At 39.6% G+C, this 20,603-nt stretch overlaps 1 protein-coding gene across 8 annotated transcripts in view; it reads left to right on the top strand.

Annotated features, from left to right (window-relative positions):
- WRN (WRN RecQ like helicase) overlaps nucleotides 1-20,603 on the top strand; it is a 116,671-nt gene that overhangs the window by 48,941 nt on the left and 47,127 nt on the right. For all 8 annotated transcript variants that reach the window (XM_070459932.1, XM_070459928.1, XM_070459927.1 and 5 more), the window contains 3 exons: nucleotides 3,716-3,798; nucleotides 7,897-8,003; nucleotides 12,805-12,992. In XM_070459932.1, the coding sequence (XP_070316033.1) occupies nucleotides 3,716-3,798; nucleotides 7,897-8,003; nucleotides 12,805-12,992 (378 nt within the window). The remainder of the gene's footprint in view (nucleotides 1-3,715; nucleotides 3,799-7,896; nucleotides 8,004-12,804; nucleotides 12,993-20,603) is intronic.

The raw sequence follows: 20,603 nt of genomic DNA, 5'->3' as shown, positions 1-20,603 counted from the left end.
ACAGGGATCAAACCAGGGTCTCCTGCATTGCAGGAGGATTCTTTACCCACTGAGCTCCAAGGGAAGGCCTGTGCTGAATCACATAGTTAGTCTGTGTTAAGTTTTTGAGAAACTGCCAGACTTTTTGAGTGGTTGTACCATTTTACATTCCTACTAGCAGTGTCTTAGAATTCTAATTTCTCCTCATCTCAGCCATCACTTGGTATGGCCAAGTTTTTAATTTTAGCCATTTTAATAGAATGTCAGTGTGTGTTTTTTAAATGTTTTGATTTAGTTTTGTCTGTGCTGGGTCTCTGTTGCTGTGTGGCCTTCTCTCTAGTTGCGGTGTGGTGGTTTCTCATTGCAGGAGCTGCTCTTGCTGCTGGGCAGAGGCTTTATGGTGCAGGGGCTTCAGGAGTGTGGCACGTGGGCTCAGTGCCACAACTCAGTAGTTTCAGCACATGGGCTTAGTTGCTCCATGGCATGTGGAATCCTCCGGTACCAGGTATTGAACCTGTGTTTCCTGCATTGACAGGCAAATTCTTTACCACTGAGCCACCAGGGAAGCCCCTCAGTGTATTTTTCATTTGCATTTCCCTAATGAGTACGTTAAGGCTGTGTATTGTCACCCTGCTTATTTAACTTATATGCAGAATACATCATGCAAAATGCTGGGTTGGATGAAGCCCAAGCTGGAATCAAGATTGCCGAGAGAAATATCAATAACCTCCGATATGCAGATGACACCACCCTTATGGCAGGAAGTGAAGAAGAACTAAAGACCCTCTTGATGAAAGTGAAAGAGGAGAGTGAAAAAGTTGGCTTAAAACTCAGCATTCAAAAAATGAAGATCATGGGATCTGGTCCCATTACTTAATGGCAAATAGATGGCAAATAGATGGGGAAACAGTGAGAGACTTTATTTTTGGTGGCTCCAAAATCACTTTAGCTGGTGACTGCAGCCATGAAGTTAAAAGACACTTGCTCCTTGGAAAAAAGCTATGACAAACCTACACAGCATATTAAAAAGGAGAGACATTACTTTGCCATCAAAGGTCTGTCTAGTCAAAGCTATGGTTTTTTCAGGAGTTATGTATGGTTGTGAGAGTTGGACCGTAAAGAAAGCTTGAGTGCTGAAGAATTGATGCTTTTGAACTGTGGTGTTGGAGAAGACTCTTTAGAGTCCCTTGGATTGCAAGGAGATCCAATCAGTCAATCCTAAAAGAAATCAGTCCTGGATATACATTGGAAGGACTGATGCTGAAGTTCCAACACTTTGGCCACCTGATGTGAAGAACTGATTCGTTGGGAAAGACCCTGATGCTGGGAAAGATTGAAGGCAGAGGAGAAGGGGACGGCAGAGGATGAGATGGTTGGATGGTATCACCTACTCATGGACATGAGTTTGAGCAAGCTCTGGAAGTTGGTGATGGACAGGCATGTTGCAGTCTGTGGGATCGCAAAGAGTTGGACATGACTGAACTGAACTGAAGGACTAATTATGTTGAGCATCTCTTTATATACTTATTAGCCATCTGTTTATGTTTTTTTTTAAATCTGTGTATCTTTGATGAAGTGTTTATATCCATCTTTTGCTTATTCTTTTTTTTCTTATGTGAATTTTGATAGTTTATATTATACATTCTGAATATAAATCCTTCACTTGCTATATGGTTACCAAACATTTTCTCTTAGTTTATTATTCCATTTTTCATTCTCCTAATAGATTGTGTGTGTGTGTGTGTGTGTGTGTGTGTGTGTGTGTGTAGTTTTATTTGGGGGAAAATGAGGACCGCAGCATGGGAGGCAGCATCTCAGATCGTTCTTAGATACTGCTCCAAAGAGGCAGTGGGAGGAGGTCAACATACAAGATTTTGGTGAAGGCAGACCATTCTCCTAACAGTTAGTTTGAGAAGTATCAGGTTTTCATTTTTATAACATCCTGTTTGTCAGTTTGTTTTTTTTATGGATTTTGCTTTTGCTGTTGCTTTTTGGTGCCTCACTCAAGGTCACAGAGATTTTCCTTTATATTTTCTTCTAAAAATGTTATAGTTTCATGTTTTACATATAGATCTATGACTCATTTTGTGTAAACCTTATATATTATATCAGGTATTGAGTGCAGTTTTTTTTTTTTTTTTTACTTAGGCACATCCATTTCTTCTAGCTCCATTTGTTGGAAAGATTATCTTTTCTCCACTGTATTGCTTTTGCACCTTTGTAAAAACTAAATTGACTAAATGTACATGGGTTTATTACTGCAGTGTTTATTTTCTATTTTGTCAGTCTGTTTGTCTGCCTTGATTGGTGTCTTGATTACTATAGCTTTATAATAAGTCTTGAAATCAGGTAGTACAGGTCTTCCACTTTTGTTTTCTTGTTCTTTCAAAATAGGTTTTTTTCTTTTTCCAATTTTTTTGGGTCTATTCTAGGTCCTTTGTATTTCAATATCACCTTTTCAACTAAATTGCCAATTGGGATTTGATTGGGTTTACTTTGAATCTAGGTCTCTAAAGAATTAACTGTCTTTATAGTTCTTATCACTGTTTTACCCTGAAGAACTGATGCATGCTGAAGTTAAATACTTGCCTAAGATTACTTAGCTTGTAAGAAGTAGAACTGAGATTCAAACCTACATAGTCTGGCATCAGAACTAATTATATAGTTCCCTGTGTTAATTAGACTGCTGAGTATGAAAAGCATAACTTTTTTCTTAGTTGTTTTCTACCCATTCCTACTGAAATACCATGCCTAGCACACAGTAGATTAAATATTTTGAAGTGGTTTCATATAGAACATTATTTCATTTTACTTAATTTGATCTATGTCTTCATTTGGTAGAATGGAAAAGAGACTGTGTACCTGTTTTGCCCTAGCCCTAACCTTCATTGCAAGCATTATCTTAATTAGGATTCTATCTGCACAGAATAGAAATCAATCGAACTAGTTTAAACGAATATCAAATTTTATAGTAAGGATACAGGAATGGCTTATGGATCCCTATGAATAGTAATTAGCCAGCCCGCCGGAAGAGACTGGAATCAGTATTGAAAATACAGTAGGGTGTTTTTTTATAACCTAAATTCTTTCTGTGTCTTCCTCTTGCTTTCTCTCAGAAGGTAAGCATTCTCTGCTTTTCTAGTCACAAAATAGATTACAGGTATTTTTCATTTACATGTTACAGATCTTGCTGCTTGGAGACTGACTGGTTGTTACTTGGTTAGACCCCCAAATTCTAGGATGGAGACTGACTAACTTGACCTTAGTATGCTTTTCATCACTGGCCCAAGAAGATGTGGGCAATAGAGCAGAATATACAGGAGAAATGTGGGTGCTGTGGGTTTTATTGTGGAGATGGGATCAAGGGTAGGGTAATGGGGTTGTCGTTCTCCAGGGAAGGTGGCATGTAGGTGGATTGCTAATGTATAGAAGGTTTACTGTAGGCTTGATCAGTTAACTCAAGCACTGTGATTTTGGGGCTAGACTGCTGGAAATCAGAATCTGGCTTCTAATGGCATCTTATACTGAGTACTCTCTGACTGGTGTTGCTGTGTTTGTTTTGATGAATTGAAATCAGAGAACCAATATATGTGCATATGTCCACACATATAATATGAATTTTGTTTTTAATAAGTGGTGTAATGCATTATTTTAAAAAATTATAATGTTATGGTTTTCAGTTATATTCATTGGGTGATTGTTTTTACATTTCCTATTTCTTTGTTTCTTTTTATAGAGGCAAATACCGGATTGTATACCTAACTCCAGAATTCTGTTCAGGTAACTTGGACCTGCTTCGGCAGCTTGAGGCTAATATTGGTAAGTGGGATGATAGAATCTTTATAAGTACTTGTTAAAGTGAGATATTCTTTAAACTTGTGGATGGATCCAGGAAATCTCTGCCTCTCCTGTCCTGTCCCACAATTCCTTCTGCCCTAGAAATTAAGCTCCTGGATTATAATTGCCTGTTTGTATATCTGTTTTCTTCTACTGGACTGTAAACTTTTTAGGGGAAAATGCTCTTCTTATTTATTTATATTTCCTGAGCATGTTGCTGGCACATAGTAGGCATTTAAATATATTATTGAATAAATGTTGAAGCTTGGATTCTATGATATTATAATTTCCTTTTTTTGGTATTCTGAATCTTAATCAATATAGTGGTTCTCTACTCTTAATGTTCATAAGAATCGCCTTTCAAACTTCATAAAATTTCAGGTCCTCCAACTTTGAAAATTGTGATTTAATGCACCTGCTGTTAGGTTGTGGCAGCTGTAGTCTTTTTACTGGTGACTCTGATGTGTGATTTTCAGGTTGGAGACCACAGTACCTGTGACTATTTGTTGTCAGTGAGTACGATTAATTTTAAAAATTAGATAGTATGTCATAGCCTATTTCCTAGAAAATGTAAATAAAAAATTAGTCAAAAGCTGGTATCGTCTTTGATGTGTTTGCTAAAATCATTTTTGTCTTGTTTTTTCCCTTCTTGATGGTCAGACTCAGCTATCTAAGAGCTGCAATCACAGAATCTATTGCAATTGTTCGTGTTTCAAACATTAAGTTAAACTGACAATCTTTGCCTTCTAATGTAATATGATCTCACTTTATATTTATGTTTTAAAATAATTCCTAGCACATAAAAGTTTTTTTAAACATTGTGGTGTCTCATTTAATGGTTACTTGCAGATAACTCTGGGAAAGCATTTAACAGTTATTCTCATAATATAATGAAAATAAGTATTTATCTTTTAATATGTGTTAAGTATGAACAAAAGAATGAGGGCAGAAATTAGCATTTGATTAAATATATTATCAAAAAGGGCAAGCATCAGCTGTTAAACTCCCTTATTGGCATCTTATATTTTTGCCTTTAATTTAAAACAAATTTGATGTATACCCTATTACGTTGTATAAAGTTCTTAGGAATATTTCAATTCAGATTAAAATAACAACTCTAGATATATAAACTCCATGGTTTTATTGCAAAAGTTAGGGTCTATGTATCTAGTGGTCTGGATATGTTTTGTTCCATTTTAACATTTGCTTTGTTTCTGTGATGGATTTAATCCAATATTTGCTTAGAGCCTCCTGACAGGTTGTTCTAATTCTCTATTTTAATTTTTTGTAAGGAATAAATTATGAACACTACAATTATTAGAGCTGAGTATCTGCATAAGATGGATGAAAGTGCTCTTTTTGGGGGGCTGTCAGTGTTGAACAAAATAGGATAAATTCTCTCTGAAGTATTTTTATTGAACTTTCATTTTACAATGCTTGCAGCAGTGAATATACTCAGAATTTCATTTGTACAGTAGTTTTGACATTTAGCTATTCTGATTTATGATTTTTATGAAATGCTATTATTTAAGTAGTGTGGGTTTATAACAGAAGCAGCAAGCAGAATTTTATATAGAGACAACTTAAGAGCAAACATACTTATAATTGTCCTGTAAATTTGGGAATAAGGCTTTAATGACTGGTGTGCCAAAATGAAATATATCCTGGACCTGGGCAGATGCTTGGACTTGCACATTTAATGGGAAAGTTGGCAGAAGCTTGCATCAGTTGCTTGTGAGGGACAAAGTTTAACTCCATTAAAGAGTAGTTGCTGTTGTTTTAGTTTCTAAGTTCTGTCTGAGTCTTTTCCTATCCCTGCCCACCAGGCTCCTCCATCCATGGGATTTCCCAGAATACTGGAGTGGGTTGCCATTTCCTCCTCCAGGGGATCTTCCTGACCCAGGCAGCGAACCTGCATCTCCCACGTCTCCTCCATTGCGGGTGGATTCTTTACCACTGAGCCACCGGGGAAGTGCAGAAGCTAGTTAATCAAACCTGTGATTTTAAGGAGGGTTTTTAAATGAAGGAGCTGTCATTCTTTGTTTTAACCTATTTAATTTAAAATCTGGGTCATGCAGTTTCTAAAGCCAAATAAATATAGTGGTAATATTGAATTTTTCCACTCATCAGTTAATAAAATTTTGGTGTGAATCAATCTGGATTTACTCAGATTTAGCAGGGCTTTCTTTTTTTTCTTTCCTTCTTTTTCTTCTCCAGCCCTGTTGTAATTGGTAATCTCAATGAATTGTAGTTATATGCATGTTTCTCTGTCTCTTCCTTTAGAAATGTGAGCTCCTCAAGATCATGAACTGCATTTTACTATTATTTTATTCCTAGGGAAGTGTTTGGAACATAGTATGCATTTCCCCAGGTGGCGCTAGTGGTAAAGAACTTGCCTGCCAGTGCAGGAAACAGAAGAGACATGGGTTTGATTCCTGGGTTGGAAAGATCCCCTGGAGAAGGAAATGACAACCCACTCCAGTGTTCTTGTTTGAAGAACCCCATGGACAGAGAAACCTGATGGGCTGCAGTCCATGGGGTTGCAGAGAGTTGGACATGACTGAGCGGCTAGCACAATAGCTATAATAATAATAGTTTTTTTAAAAAATTGAGTGGTCTTTTATGCCAGCCCCTATCTTAGCGTTTTATGTGAATGATCTTAATCTTCAGAGTAACTAAAAAAATGTTAGCTACTTTTATTATCTACCTTAAACTTATGGGAAACTGACAGTTGAAAGCTTAAGTAAGATGCTTAAAGTAATGTAAATGATAAGCCAAGTTATGCATCTAGGTAGTCTGACTTATGTTTTTAATTAGCCCCCAGTGGCGTAACTTCCCCTGGGCCAGGAAGATCCCCTGGAAGAGGGAATCACAATTCACTCCAGTATTCTTGCCTGGAGAATTCCATGGACAGAGGAGCCTGGTGAGCTACAGTCCGTGGGGTTGCAAAGAGTCGAACATGACTGAGCAGTTAACACACAGTGGCAAAACATAAATGCAGATAAACATTAAGTTGTGATCATCCCCGTTGAAGGGAAAATTTTTTTCTTAAGTATTAATTTGGTAATCAAGGGCAAAAGCTGTACTGTCACTACTTTGAAATATCTAAAGACATTTTCATGGATGGTTATATAGTAAAGCCCTTTTCTGAGAGGCATTACCATACATTATTGATTCTGATTCAGTGAGGGGGTGGGGGTGGGGGCCGAGCAAAGGGGTTGCTAGGTGAAGAAGGGACAATTTGCCTTCCTTCTTACCTAGTTTGTACAAAATGAGATATAATTCCTCCCTTCCCATTTTATATTAGAAACTGTGGATGTCATCCTGTCTTTCAGAACTGGCATTTCAGAGGAATTCTGTAGTGATCATTCACAGACAGTGAGAAATGTAATCTCAGTAGAAATATGCTGACTCTTTCTCTTTGGATAGCTAATCCATGAGATAAAAGTATTATGAATGAGAATTAGAACAGCTCTTCTTTTTAAGGTATTATCATTGCAGATGAGTGATAGCTTTCAGGACAGAGTAGTAGTAATTAATTTCTCTGAGAAATAATGATGAAAACCAAAATTGAATAAACATGTTATTTGAAAAATAGATATTAAATATTTCTTTTATCCATCTGCCTTTTATCCACATATCTTCCTTTGCTTATTCTCAGTAATAATTTTTGGTGTACATGCTAAGTCGCTTCAGTCGTGTCTGAGTCTTTGTGACCCCATGGACTGTAGCCTTCGAGGCCCCTTTGACCATGGAATTCTCCAGGCAAGAATACTGGAGTGGGTTGCCATTTCCTCCTGAAGGGGATCTTCCTGACCCGGGGGATCGAACCTCCATTTCTTAGGTCTCTTGCATTGGTCTATTTATTCTTTACCACTGGCACCACTTTGGAAGCCCAATTTTTGGTGTTATCTGCTATTATTTATGCTTATATTTTTCTATGAGTCAATACTTTGAATTATTTTTCTCCTTTCTGTTATATTTACATATTCAAAGTGAAATTGGTGGTAAAACCTTAGATGAGTTTATTGCTTTCTTGAACTTTGTCTTCTCTGTTTACATATTTTTCTTTTTTGATAGGTATCACACTTATTGCTGTGGATGAGGCTCACTGTATTTCTGAGTGGGGACATGATTTTAGAAATGCATTCAGGGCTTTGGGTTCCCTAAAGGCAGTACTCCCGAAGGTAAGCTTTGCCAGGTACAACGTCTTGAAATGACTTGCTTAGCAAGGGAGGATCCAGGATTGGGGAATGGCCAAAAATCTGAAAGTGTTTTGATGGAAGGGCAGATGGTTGATTTTTAAGCAGGGGAAAGATTTTTTTACAACATGGTATATCTTTTACTTCTCTCAAGTCTTTGCTGAAAGAGGACTTTTTCATTTAGGCCTCCTGTCCACTGTAGTCAGCTTTTCAAATTAACCCCCTTCCCACAACTCTCAGCATTCCTTATATTCCTTTGCTGTCTTTTAAATAACACTTAGCAGTGTTAGCATACTTTAATTTATTTTGTCTATGGCCTGTGGGTCCCTACCGGAAATATTCTTTGTGGGGAGGGATTTTTGCTGGTTTAGTTGATAAAATCTACAACAGTGCCTGTCCCATAGTGAGTGTTCTATAAATAATTGGGTAAATGAATAAGTGAATTTTGATGAGAAAGCTGAGACCCTGAGAAGTAAGTTTACCGCACAGGTAGTGAGTGGTAGAGCTGGGCAATGCTACATGGGCTTCCAGAGCAAATGACTTGAGAGACGTTTAGAACAGTTTCTGCCCTGAAGTAGCACAGAGTCCAGTAAAGGGGTTTAGATTCAGAATTACCCATAAAAGTGGAAGCAGGAGTACCAAATGAAGTGCATGGAACAGTATGAATAATATAGAAAGATTAGTAGTGTTCATAGTCCCTGTAATATTAATAGAAAAGGAAGATTGATATGGTGAAAGCCAGTAGGCTCAGATTCCTTGAGGACTGCCTTTCATTAATTTAGAATGGTTTAAAGTAAGCTTTTGGAAATTAGGAAGATTGCTGTCTGTAATCCTTTCCTGGGCCTTTGATTCTAGAGAGATTGTGTTAGAGGAGTTTTAAGTGTTTCATGCAGTTCGGAAATGCTTTTTGATATTGAATTAGTCTTTTATTGTGTCAGGCTGTGGCCTCCACTGGATTCTTTGTATTTCTTGGGATAATTCACTGAGCCCAGAATGTTCATCAAGCAGTGGCTGAGAAACCTTTATCCCTAGTGTTTTCGTGAAATCTCTGTTAGCCAAGTGTGAGAAATGCCGCCTGGTGTCTGTAGGGCTCTCCTTTTCCTCACTGTTCTCAGCTGACTGTCACCAGGGCTTCACACTGTACTATTTCAGTAAGTTCAAAAATAGCAAAATCACTAACTTATTCCCATTTGGAGAGAATGTGACAAAATGAGTCTCCAAAGAATGACTTTGTTGTTGAAAGCTTTGTTGTTGTTGTGGATTTGCTCAGCTGTGTGTGACTCTTTGCGACCCCATGAACTGTAGCCCACCAGGCTCCTCTGTCCATGGAATTTTCCAGGCAACAATACTGGAGTGGGTAGCCATTTCCTTCTCCAGGGGATCTTCCCTACACAAGGATCAAACCTGTATCTCTTGCATTGCAGATGGATTCTTTACTCTTGAGCCATCAGGGAAGCCCTGCAAAGCTTTACATCAACCTTAAAGTTCTATAAAAGTCAAGTAAGAGGTACTGTAAGAAATGAGACGTTTTGGATCTTTCCATGACGTTCCTCCCAGCCCTTTTACAAAGATCAGCACATAGTAGAGTCGTAACTATTTGGAATAAGTGAGTGAATGAATGAATGAAGCATATTATGGAGTATATAGATTAACTGCACTACCCAAATTCAGAGGCAATTGGAATAGTAACAGTTCTTGGAGTTTGTAGTGGTAGCACCATTGAAGTATATGTCTAAGGCATTCCTAGATTTATAGTCCCAAGATTAATTTACATTTTATTGCTTGTTTCACCAAAATTTTGTACTTATTACCAAAGAAACCAAGATTTGCCAATTTAAAGAGCAAGTTTCGTGAGTTGAGAACTTGATAAAACTGAGTGACAAGATAATTTATCAACCATACCAGTTTGCTTTTAACAATTAAAAGGTTGAAGCTATTAAGAACTGTGCTGTAATATAAAGAACAGACTTTGGACTCTGTCAGAGAAGGCGAGGGTGGGATGATTAGAGAGAATAGCATTGAAACATGTATATTACCATATGTGAAATAGTTCACCAGTCCAAGTTCGGTGCATGAAAGGGCACTCAGCTGGTGTACTGGGACAGACCTGAGGGATGGGGTGGGGAGGGAGCTGGGAGGGGGGTTCAGGATGGGGGACACATGTATACCCATGGCTGATTCATGTCAGTTTATGGCGAAAACCACTACAGTGTGGTAAAGTAATTAGCCTCCAATTAAAAAAAAAAAGAACTATGCTGTGATGACCAGATAAACTGAGAGCTTCCCAGCACACCAGGCTGTATGGACACATCTTTCTCCTAGCCAACCTGAGTGTTATTTTTAAGTTTTACCCTAGTTTACTTCTTTTAAATATCATAAAGCACCAGAGTTTCTAAGCAAAAATATTCTGTTCATTTCTGAAGTGAATGTAAATATTGTTCCTTTAAATTTAATGTATTCCATTACTTTACTGTGTTTTCTAAGTTACGGAAGCAGCATTCTTAACTGTGACTTTCTAGGATGTTGGCAAAGGAGCGAATCATTTATAGTGATTTTCCCTGTTAGCTGGTCGCTAGAATAAGGAGTTTTTTTGTAGCAAAGTGGGAATTTTTAAGTTAGAAGAGAAGTTAACGTCCAGTAGCCCTGTCCATCTCATATTCTGATGAAAAAGCCGAGGCCAACAGAAGTTAGCCCTTGCCAAAGTGAGTGGCAAATCTGGGAGTAGTGGCCGTGTCTCTGGAGTTCTTGTGTGGAAGTCTTTTCAGATGTTGCCATGATAACATGAGTAATAGCTGACACTTCTTGTGTGCTTTCTGTGTACTGTGCCGTTATATTCGGCATATTAACCTTTTATCCCGTTTGCTCTTCACAGTGACTTTCTGAGGTTGTTGCTGTTATTATAGCCATCTCATAGATGAGGAAACCAAAGTTCAGAATATGAAGTAAATAGCTCCTGGGAATTCCCTGGCGATTCAATGGTTAAGACTCCGCACTTCCACTTCAGAGGGCATGGGTTCAATCCTTGGTTGGGGAGCTCAGATTCTGCAAGTTGTACGGTGCAGCCAATGTATCTAAAATAAGCAGCTCAAAATCTCACATCTCATTAGTGGTGAAAGCTGGCTTTGAACTTAGGCAACTGTTTCTGAGTCAGATTTTTCTACTACTGTGCTGCTCTTTTGCCTGATTTTTCTACTAACTTCTTCAAAATGTGTCAGGATTCATGCTTATTTCCTTTTTTTCACAAAAGCATTGCTTGTCTCCTCTTAGATGATACTGCATAGAAACAAACCAGACCCTCTTTTCTTATAGTCTCTATCCTGAAAATGTCTGTCTTTATCTGTATATGCAGTTAAATATCAAACATTTTTTTAGTCCATTTATAAATTGTTTGAATAACAGTTAAATTGATGGAAATGCTTCATTGTGGTAAGGTGAGAATATTCATGTCCTGGGAAATTCCATGTTTAAACTTACCTTATTCTCTAGCCATATTTTTGATACAAATATTTTTATTTGCTATAAAGATATATAGCAGGTAAATACATATATATTAAGCCTTGATTAGAGAAACTAGTTTCTTTATAAATTTGCCTGTTTCTATATGTTATTAGGCAGATGCTCTCTAAATTCAGAGAAGAGTCTGATTGTAAGCCAAAAATCAATTAAGTTGATTTGGGGTATTTTTTAATAATTTCACAGAATTGAGGGATAGAGAATATCAAAATGTCAGTTAACTGGTCACATTGATTTTGGTATCATTTTTTTCCATTTAAAAACTGCTCCCAGACTTAATTGATTTTTCTTTGCATGAACTTTGAGATAGGTTTCAATTCAGTAAAGCTATATTGATTATAAAAGTAGTTTACAGTTTTAATAAATTGTATCTTTTTTCAAATTCTGTAATTGCTTTTTTACAAATTGCACTTAAATTTTCACTTATGTACAGTAATTGCTTCAACTGATTTGCAGGGTAGATGTATTACATCTGAAGAGCTGTGTTATGAGCATATTATTTACCATATTTTATAATAAGCCAAAAAGTATTCAGAAAGTTGTAATCTTGGATATCAAGCAGCTAATTATATAGGAACAATTTTTCTGATTATGAAATGACTGCATAGTTGATTAATACTCCCAATGATAATAGTGATGAAAAATTAAATCTACAAGTCTACTGTACTGAAAATAGAACATGACTTGGTTGTTCAAGGAATCAGTTAATAATAGATGTCTTATTTTCTGTATTTTCCTTATATATTGTATGCCACAATTAGCCCTTTAAAACTGTTGAGAGGTCATCCAGGTCATTGAGAGCTGTTATTTTAGATCTGAAAAGCCATATACCAATGTATTTAACATAGGAATAAAAAAAAAGCCTTGGTTGGGCTTTGCATGGCTAAATTTTCACTGAGTGCAGGGTTTATAATTTGTGAATTACAGATTATCAAAGATAAGACATAACTTACCCCTCATTTGTCCCAGCACTGTTGTAAATGTATAAATAATAAATGGAGAGGTAGATAGCTAATAAGTGGATTTAACATAAGATAGAAATTGCATTTAGAAATCTTATGAGTTTAGTGTTTGAATGATTTCTTAGAAGGCTGAGAAGTAAGAAGAAAGTGTTTTTCTTCTTCTTTGAAAAAATAATTTTAAAGTTTCATTTTTATCACTGTTCTCTGTTCTTCCTATAATTGTCTTCCAGTGTCCTTCTAAGAAGGCAGTAGAAATGTTGGGAATTAACGACCTCTCTCCTTTGTTGAAAAATCACTTTTACTTATTTCAGGTTCCAATTGTTGCATTGACCGCTACAGCAGGTTCTTCAATCCGAGAAGACATTGTACGTTGCTTAAAACTGAAGGATCCTCAGATAACCTGTACTGGTTTTGATCGACCAAACTTGTATTTAGAAGTTGGACGAAAAACAGGAAGCATCCTGCAGGATCTGAAGCAGTTTCTCGTCTGTAAGTCAAGGTGAGAATTTCATGGTTGATCAATTTTGGAAACTAGTTTGTTCTTTATAAAAAATGAATTTTATTTTTAAAACTTATCTCTTTGGAATGTATATTTAATATATTTGAAATTCTGCTTAGCTTAGGTTCAAGTGTGATGTTATGTAATCAGTGACTGAGGAAGGGAGAAACTAATTTTTCTTACGTTTTCATGCTCCATACTGTATTTGAAGAGGACATACACTCTTAATGGGCTTCCCTGGTGGCTCAGCTGGTATAGAATCCGCTTGCAATGCAGGAGACCTGGGTTGGAGACCTGGGTTTGATCCCTGGGTTGGGAAGATCCCCTGGAGAAGGGAAAGGCTACCCATTCCAGTATTCTGGCCTGGAGAATTCCATGGACTTTATAGTCCATGGGGTTGCAAAGAGTTAGTTGGACACGACTGAGTGACTTTCACTACACTCTTAATAACTGACAAATACACAAAAAAAGCAAATGAGTCTTTTATCTGAATTCTTCCTAGTTCACTAGTTAAATGACTAACTTGAGTTTTAAGGAATTTAAGTACTTTTTGAGCCCATATTATGTATCAAGTAATATCCTAGGTGCGTCATGTAAATGATCTAGTTTGATTTTTATAACTGTTCTGTAAGCTACATAGTATTTTCATTTTACTGTTATAGAAACTGTCGCTAGCACTTCTTCCTATTTATTTTGTTTGGAGGCATTTTATGTATGCTAAGCTTCTCTGATCTATCTTCTCAGTGAAAAACATAATTTTTGCATTATGAAATGTAAAGTTAGAGTAAATGAAAACACTTGTTTGTCCTATCCATACAAACAAAGCAAATCTAGGAAAATAGAATTTGAAGAACACTGTTAGTATTTTCCTTCTCAGAAAGTAATAAAAAGAAGATTGATCCTAGGTTAGGAAACCCTAAAGTAACTCTTAAGGTCTCTTAGGGTGAATTTAAATGTAGAATTCACTGTTGGCTTGACTGTGCTGTGTTCAGGTTAAAGCACACATGTAATGAATGTATTTTGAGTGTTCTAGTGTAGTTTGGCTGCTCTAGGGAATCTCTCCGAAGTGAATGTACATTGTACTACACTTCCTTTCTGTCCTAAAGGTAAAATGTTCTCTTGGAGAAGGCTTTTTATTTTATGTTAGAGTCTCCACAATCAGATCCTTATTTACATTCCTAATATTTGATCCTTTTCAGTCCATAGCATTCTTAAGCTCTATGGTATTTCTCCCTAATAACCCTATCCTTTTTGAAACTGTGCTTGCCTTTTTTTCTCCCCGACTCTGTGACACTGCGATTATATTGTCCTTTTATCACATCTTACATAAATGATTTCTTCTCACTGTTGTTCATATTAATTCTATTAATTGTGGTTTGCATTACTTTTTAGCTCAGACTATTATAGTCTCTCCTAGCAGATCTCCTTGCTCCTCAGGACTCCCTGGTGCATCTGTATACAGTTTTCAGGTTTATCACCTGAGATCATATCCCCTGAGTCTTGGTGTTCCTTTTCTTGTGGCTCCCTCTTTCCTAAGACCATCCAAAGATTTTGATACTGACTGTGACAGTGGTTTTTCTAAAAGCAAATCCGAAATGATTTTGCACCTGTTTTGCATCCTCTAAGAAGAGTTGTGGTAGCCGGGAACCTTGAAGAGTCAGAATGCTCTCTGTAGAACTTGGGCAAATAGAAGTTTACCTCTTGGAAATTCCCTGGCAGTCCAGTGGTTAGGGCTCTATGCTTCTGCTATAGGCAGCATGAGTTTGATCTCTGGTTGGGTAACTAAGGCCCCACATGCCATGTGACTTGGCCAGAAACAAAAAAAGAAAAAATTTTCCTCTTAATGAGCACCGTGATGGAGGGTAAGTTAAGACTTCAAAATATTACCTGTTATCTTCATTTTCTTTCTTTCATTTAATTCTGTTTGTTTAACTGTATTCACATTTTTTCTCTTCATTGAGCCATCATGTTTCTTAAAGTCTTACCTTATTTGTTTTCTACATGCTGCTGCTGCTAAGTTGCTTCAGTTGTGTCTGACTCTGTGCGACCCCATAGACAGCAGCCCACCAGGCTCCCCCATCCCTGGGATTCTCCAGGCAAGAACACTGGAGTGGGTTGCCATTTCCTTCTCCTGTGCATGAAAGTGAAAAGTGAAAGTGAAGTCGCTCAGTCGTGTCCGACTTTTCGCGACCCCATGGACTGCAGCCTACCAGGCTCCTCCGACCATGGGATTTTCCAGGCAAGAGTACTGGAGTGGGGTGCCATTGCCTTCTCCATTTCTATATGCATGATGTGTTTAATTTAAATAAGCCTGTCTCACCTATCTAACTTGATTAAATGAGGATAATTTTTTTTCCCCTCTCAGAAAGTTGTTATGAGGAAATAATAGTCTTTAGTAAACTTTCTGGCGAAATAACGAATCCTCTTGTAACAGTGAGGTAGGAGACAGGCCCCAGGCTGAGCAGCTGCAGCCAGTCTCCCACTGACACTTTGAGATAAGATGCCAGAAGGAGCACTGGGCCCTGAGACAGTGACCACAGTTTCCTCATTCTTATGGTTAAGGGGATTTCTCAGCCTGAAACAATCTTATGGTTAAGGGGATTTCTCAGCCTGACACAATGTGCAGAGAAGGTCCTCAGTTGTCCCCTAAGGAATTCCATATGACACAACTCTAGGGGAGAGGTCGAGGGATGGAGGAGGTGACAGCCTGTAACGTGTCCTGAAAACCTCCTTGAAACCTTTGCACTGGAATGCATCTTGGCTGAGAATCGTGCACATTCACCAGGAAGGACCCTGAGTCAGGCCAGTTATAGGCACAAGCAAGATGATTGGCCAGAGATAGCCCAGAAGACTGCCCCCATATAAGTGATCCATGCCACCCCTATTGGGTGCAGCTAACTCTGCGAGTTCACCCATATGCTCTTCCACACAAGCTTTGCTTCTGTTAATAATAACAGCCTTTTGGGGCTGGTTGATTCCATGTGCCATACCTGAATCTTTTTTTGGTAATACTCCCTGGCTTTTATATAATTTGGGTGATGGAGAAAGTTGGCCCCAAAATGGGTCTGTAAATTATCATCCCATCTTGCAGTTGGATCATTCTTGCCGCAGGTTGGAGCAATGGACTGAGGTTCCCTGTGTCCCTTTACTGGAGTCCCGCCCTGTGCAGCTCAGAGGCCTGGGGAACCAGAGAATTCTCCCAGCATTCTAGACAGTCCTCTTTTAACTCCCCCCACTCTCAGTGGGGAAACCGAGCCTCTCCTATTCCTACAAGTACCCCTAATTCTCCAGATCCCCTTGGCAAATCCCAAACCTTGCTTCCCTATTCACCTCTAAACACACTGGTACCACACTTTGCCAACAAAGTTCCATCTAGTCATGGCTATGGTTTTTCCAGTAGTCATGTATGGATGTGAGAGTTGGACTATAAAGAAAGCTGAGCACTGAAGAATTGATGCTTTTGAACTGTGGTGTTAGAGAAGACTCTTGAGAGTCCCTTGGACTGCAAGGAGATCCAACCAGTCCATCCTAAAGAAGATCAGTCCTCAGTGTTCATCGGAAGGAGTGATGTTGAAGCTGAAACTCCGGTACTTTGGCTGCCTGATGCGAAGAACTGACTCATTTGAAAAGACGCTGATGCTGGGAAAGATTGAAGGCAGGAGGAGAAGGGGATGACAGAGGATGAGATGGTTGGATGGCATCACCGACTCAATGGACACGAGTTGGGTAAACTCCAAGATTTGGTGATGGAAAGGGAGGCCTGGCATGCTTTGGTCCGTGGGGGTCACAAAGAGTCAGACACGACTGAACTGAACTGAAGTGACCCCAGGATGAAAAAGCTAATCTCATCACTGAGGTATCTCTTAGGTGGGACTTCCAGTCACCCAGGATCAGGGAGAAAGTGTCCTCCCAGTAAAGTGGCAAATGGCGAAAGCACAGTCAGAGTGCACACACCCTTCTCTTTAACTGATTCAGCGGGGTGCAAAGACTGGGCCAGTTTTCTGAAGACCCTAGTAGGTTTACTGAAGGATTTCAGGCCCTAACCCTGGCATTTGATTTAGCCTGGAAGGATGTCCAACTAATACCCACTACCTGCTGTACCTGTGAGGAGAAGCAGAGGGTTTGGCCGGCAGCCTCGGGGCACACTAAGCAGCTTGCCGGGGCCCAGCCCAGCATCTGTGATGTGGGTGGGATGCAGAATCCCACTGCGGATGATAACTTCCTGGTGGGAGTGAGGGCCAGGAACCGCATGCTTCAGCGCCTATTGGAAGGAATGAGGAGTGCATTAGAAAACCAGTCAGCTGTGAAAGGGTCAAGGACGTGACCCAAGAGAAAGAAGAAAATCCAGCTTTCTCTTAGGGACAACCTGGGGAGGCTTTTAGAACGTTTACTAACATAGACACCTCCACTCCTGAGGGTCAGTCCCTATTGGGATTACATTTTATCATTCAGCTCACCCCTATGACTTTAGGCGAAAACTTCAAATGTTACAATCAGGGCCACAAACCCTGATGCCCCACCTTCTAGAGGCGGCTTTTGGGGTAAAAAATCAAGCTGAGGAGAAGGCCAGAAGTCTGGCGTGAATTGAGGCAGGCCATAGCCAAAGCTCAGCTGATAACAGTTGCCGTCAGACACGCTTTGCAACTTCAGGGCAACCGAGAGGGGACAGCAGGTGTCAACCATGAGTCCAGGGGTAAGACCAGCAAGGGGGAAGGCTTCAAGGCAAATCAACTCACCACTGGGCCCGTGAATGCCAGAAGGAGCCTCCCAGGCCATGCCCAGTCTGAAGACAGACTAATCATTGGAGATGGGACTGTTCTTGGTCCTGAAAAGGAAGAGGCACTCTTGCTTCTGAGATGACCATGCTGGGCTCCTGAGGTGTGCCAGTAGCTTCCCCCATGCCTGCCCTGAGATGTCTATCTCCATCAAGGAGCCCCGGGTCATCTCTGATGTGGCAGAAAGAAGGTTGATTTTTTACTTGATACAGAAGCCACTGACTCTGGCCTGACTTCTTACTCTGCACCTTTTTCCTCTAAAAGCTGCACAGTGACAGGTGTCAGTGAAAAGCCTCACACCTGTTACTTCACTGGAATCACTCTTGCCAGTTTGAACAGTGTTTGGTCTCATCATCTCACATGGTAGCAAAGTGATGCTCAAAATTTTCCAAGCGAGGCTTCAACTAAATGTGAACAGAGAACTTCTAGATGTTCAAACTGGATTTAGAAAAGGCAGAGAAACCAGAGATCAAATTGCCAACATCTGTTGGATCATAGAAAAAGCAGGAGAGTTCCAGGAAAACATGTACTTCTGCTTTAAAGACTATGCCAAAGCCTTTGACTGTGTGGATCACAACAAACTGGAAAATTCTTCAAGAGATGGGAATACCAGACCATCTGACCTGCCTCATGAGAAATCTCTATGCAGGTCAAGAAGCAACAGTTAGAACTGGACATGAAACAATGGACTGGTTCCAAATAGGAAAAGGTATATGTCAAGGCTATATATTGTCACCCTGCTTATTTAACTTATATGCAGAGTAGATCATGTGAAATGCCAGACTGGATGAAGCACAAGCTGGAATCAAGATTTCTGGGAGAAATATCTATAACCTCAGATACACAGATGACACAACCCTTATGGCAGAAAGTGAAGAGGAACTAAAGAGCCTCTTGATGAAAGTGAAAGAGGAGAGTGAAAAAGGTGGCTTAAAACTCAGCATTCAAAAAATGAAGATCATGGCATCTGGTCCCATCACTTCATGGGAAATAGATGGGGAAACAATGGAAACAGTGAGAGACTTTATTTTCTTGGGCTCCAAAAATCACTGCAGATGGTGACTGCAGTCATGAAATCAGGTCACTTGCTCTTTGGAAGAAAAGCTATGAATAACCTAGACAGCATATTAAAAAGCAGAGACATTACTTTGCCATCAAAGGTCTGTATAGTCAAAGCTATGGCTTTTTCAATAGTCATGTATGGATATGAGAGCTGGACCATAAAGAAGGCTGATCATCAAAGAATTGATGCTTTTGAACTGTGGTGTTGGAGAAGACTCTTGAGAGTCCCTTGGATTGATCAAGGAGATCCAATCAGTCCATCCTAAAGGAAATCAGTCCTGAATATTCATTGGAAGGACTGATGCTTACGCTGAAGCTCCAATACTTTGGCTACCTGATGTGAAGAGCTAATTCATTAGAAAAGATCCTGATGCTGGGAAAGATTGAAGGCAGGAGAAGAAGAGGACAACAGAGGATGAGATGGTTGGATGGCATCACCGACTTGATGGACATGAGTTTGAGTAAGCTCCAGGAGTTGGTGATGGACAGGGAAGCCTGGCATGCTGCAGTCATGAGGTTGCAAAGAGTTGGACACGCCTGAGCAACTGAACTGAACTGAAGTGGGCTGACATGCCCACTTTTGGTTGTCACTGAGTGTCCTACTCCACTAATGGGGAGAGACCTTCCGAGTTCTCCTCTGAGTTCCCTAACCATATTATGGTTAGAAGGTCCTGAGCAGCACCCCCTGCCCTTTTTTTTTTTTGTTGTTAAGCCATGACTCTTGCCTATAAGCAGTAAACCCTGCAGTTTGGGACAGAGGAGTCCCTGGGAGGGCCATGAATGCCCAACCTGTAAATATTAGCTTTAATCCAGAAGCTGCCTACTCTAACAAGAGACAATACCCCATAAGTTTCTAAGCAAAAAATGAGTTATACAACCCCTCGTAGATAAATTCGTAAGACCTCTTGGTGCCCTGTCAGTCTCCTACCCCTATCTGCTGGTTGTTAGGCCAAATGAGGAATATAGGATGGCGGATGGCCTCCAAGCAGTAAATGATACAGTGGTTCCTATATATCCCCTTATGATTAATCCTTACAACATCTTAGTCCAGCTCCCTCAGGATGCTAAATGGTTTACCATGATCAACCTCAAGGATGCCTTCTTTTGCATTCCAGTTCATCTCTCATCACAGTATCTGTTTGCCTTTGAGTGGACCAATTCCCACTTGGGTCAGATGCAACAGTTATACCTGGACAGTCTTGCCTTAGGGGTTTTGAGAGCCCACACTTGCTCGCTCAGGCCCTAGGAAAGGAACTAAGGGAAATATGCCTAAAAGAAGGGCCTGTTCTACAGTATGTAGATATATTAATATATAGCCCCGCCATGGAGGCCTCAGATCAGAACACCATTGAAATTCTTAATTTCCTTGGGACTTGAGGTTATAGGATCTCCCAGAAAAAGGTGCAGATCTCAAAGCAACAAGTTAAATATATGGGATACATTATAAATCTTGGAAGTAGACAGCTATCTCCAGATAAAAAATAAGCTGTATTAGGCCTAGATACTCCAAAGGCAAAAGACATCTCTATACCTTGGGCTTCCTAGGTGGTGCTAGTAGTAAGGAACCCACCTGCTAATGTAGGAGACGTAAGAGATGCAGGCTTGACCCCTGGGCCAGGAAGATCCATCACAGCTCCTGCTCTGAGGCCTCCCAGTTGACAAAAGCCGTGCATCTGGTATGTTAAGTTCATTTCTTCAAGGTGGCAGCAGTTCCGTGTCAAGATGATGGTGATGCAGGGATTCTAGCCACTCCCTAAGCCAGATTTTTCTGGAC

This window comes from Odocoileus virginianus, chromosome 32 (genome assembly GCF_023699985.2).
Source record: "Odocoileus virginianus isolate 20LAN1187 ecotype Illinois chromosome 32, Ovbor_1.2, whole genome shotgun sequence".
In the NCBI taxonomy this organism is placed as follows: domain Eukaryota; kingdom Metazoa; phylum Chordata; class Mammalia; order Artiodactyla; family Cervidae; genus Odocoileus; species Odocoileus virginianus.
Note: the sequence above shows the minus strand (reverse complement) of the source record. Positions and strands in the feature narration are given on the sequence as shown.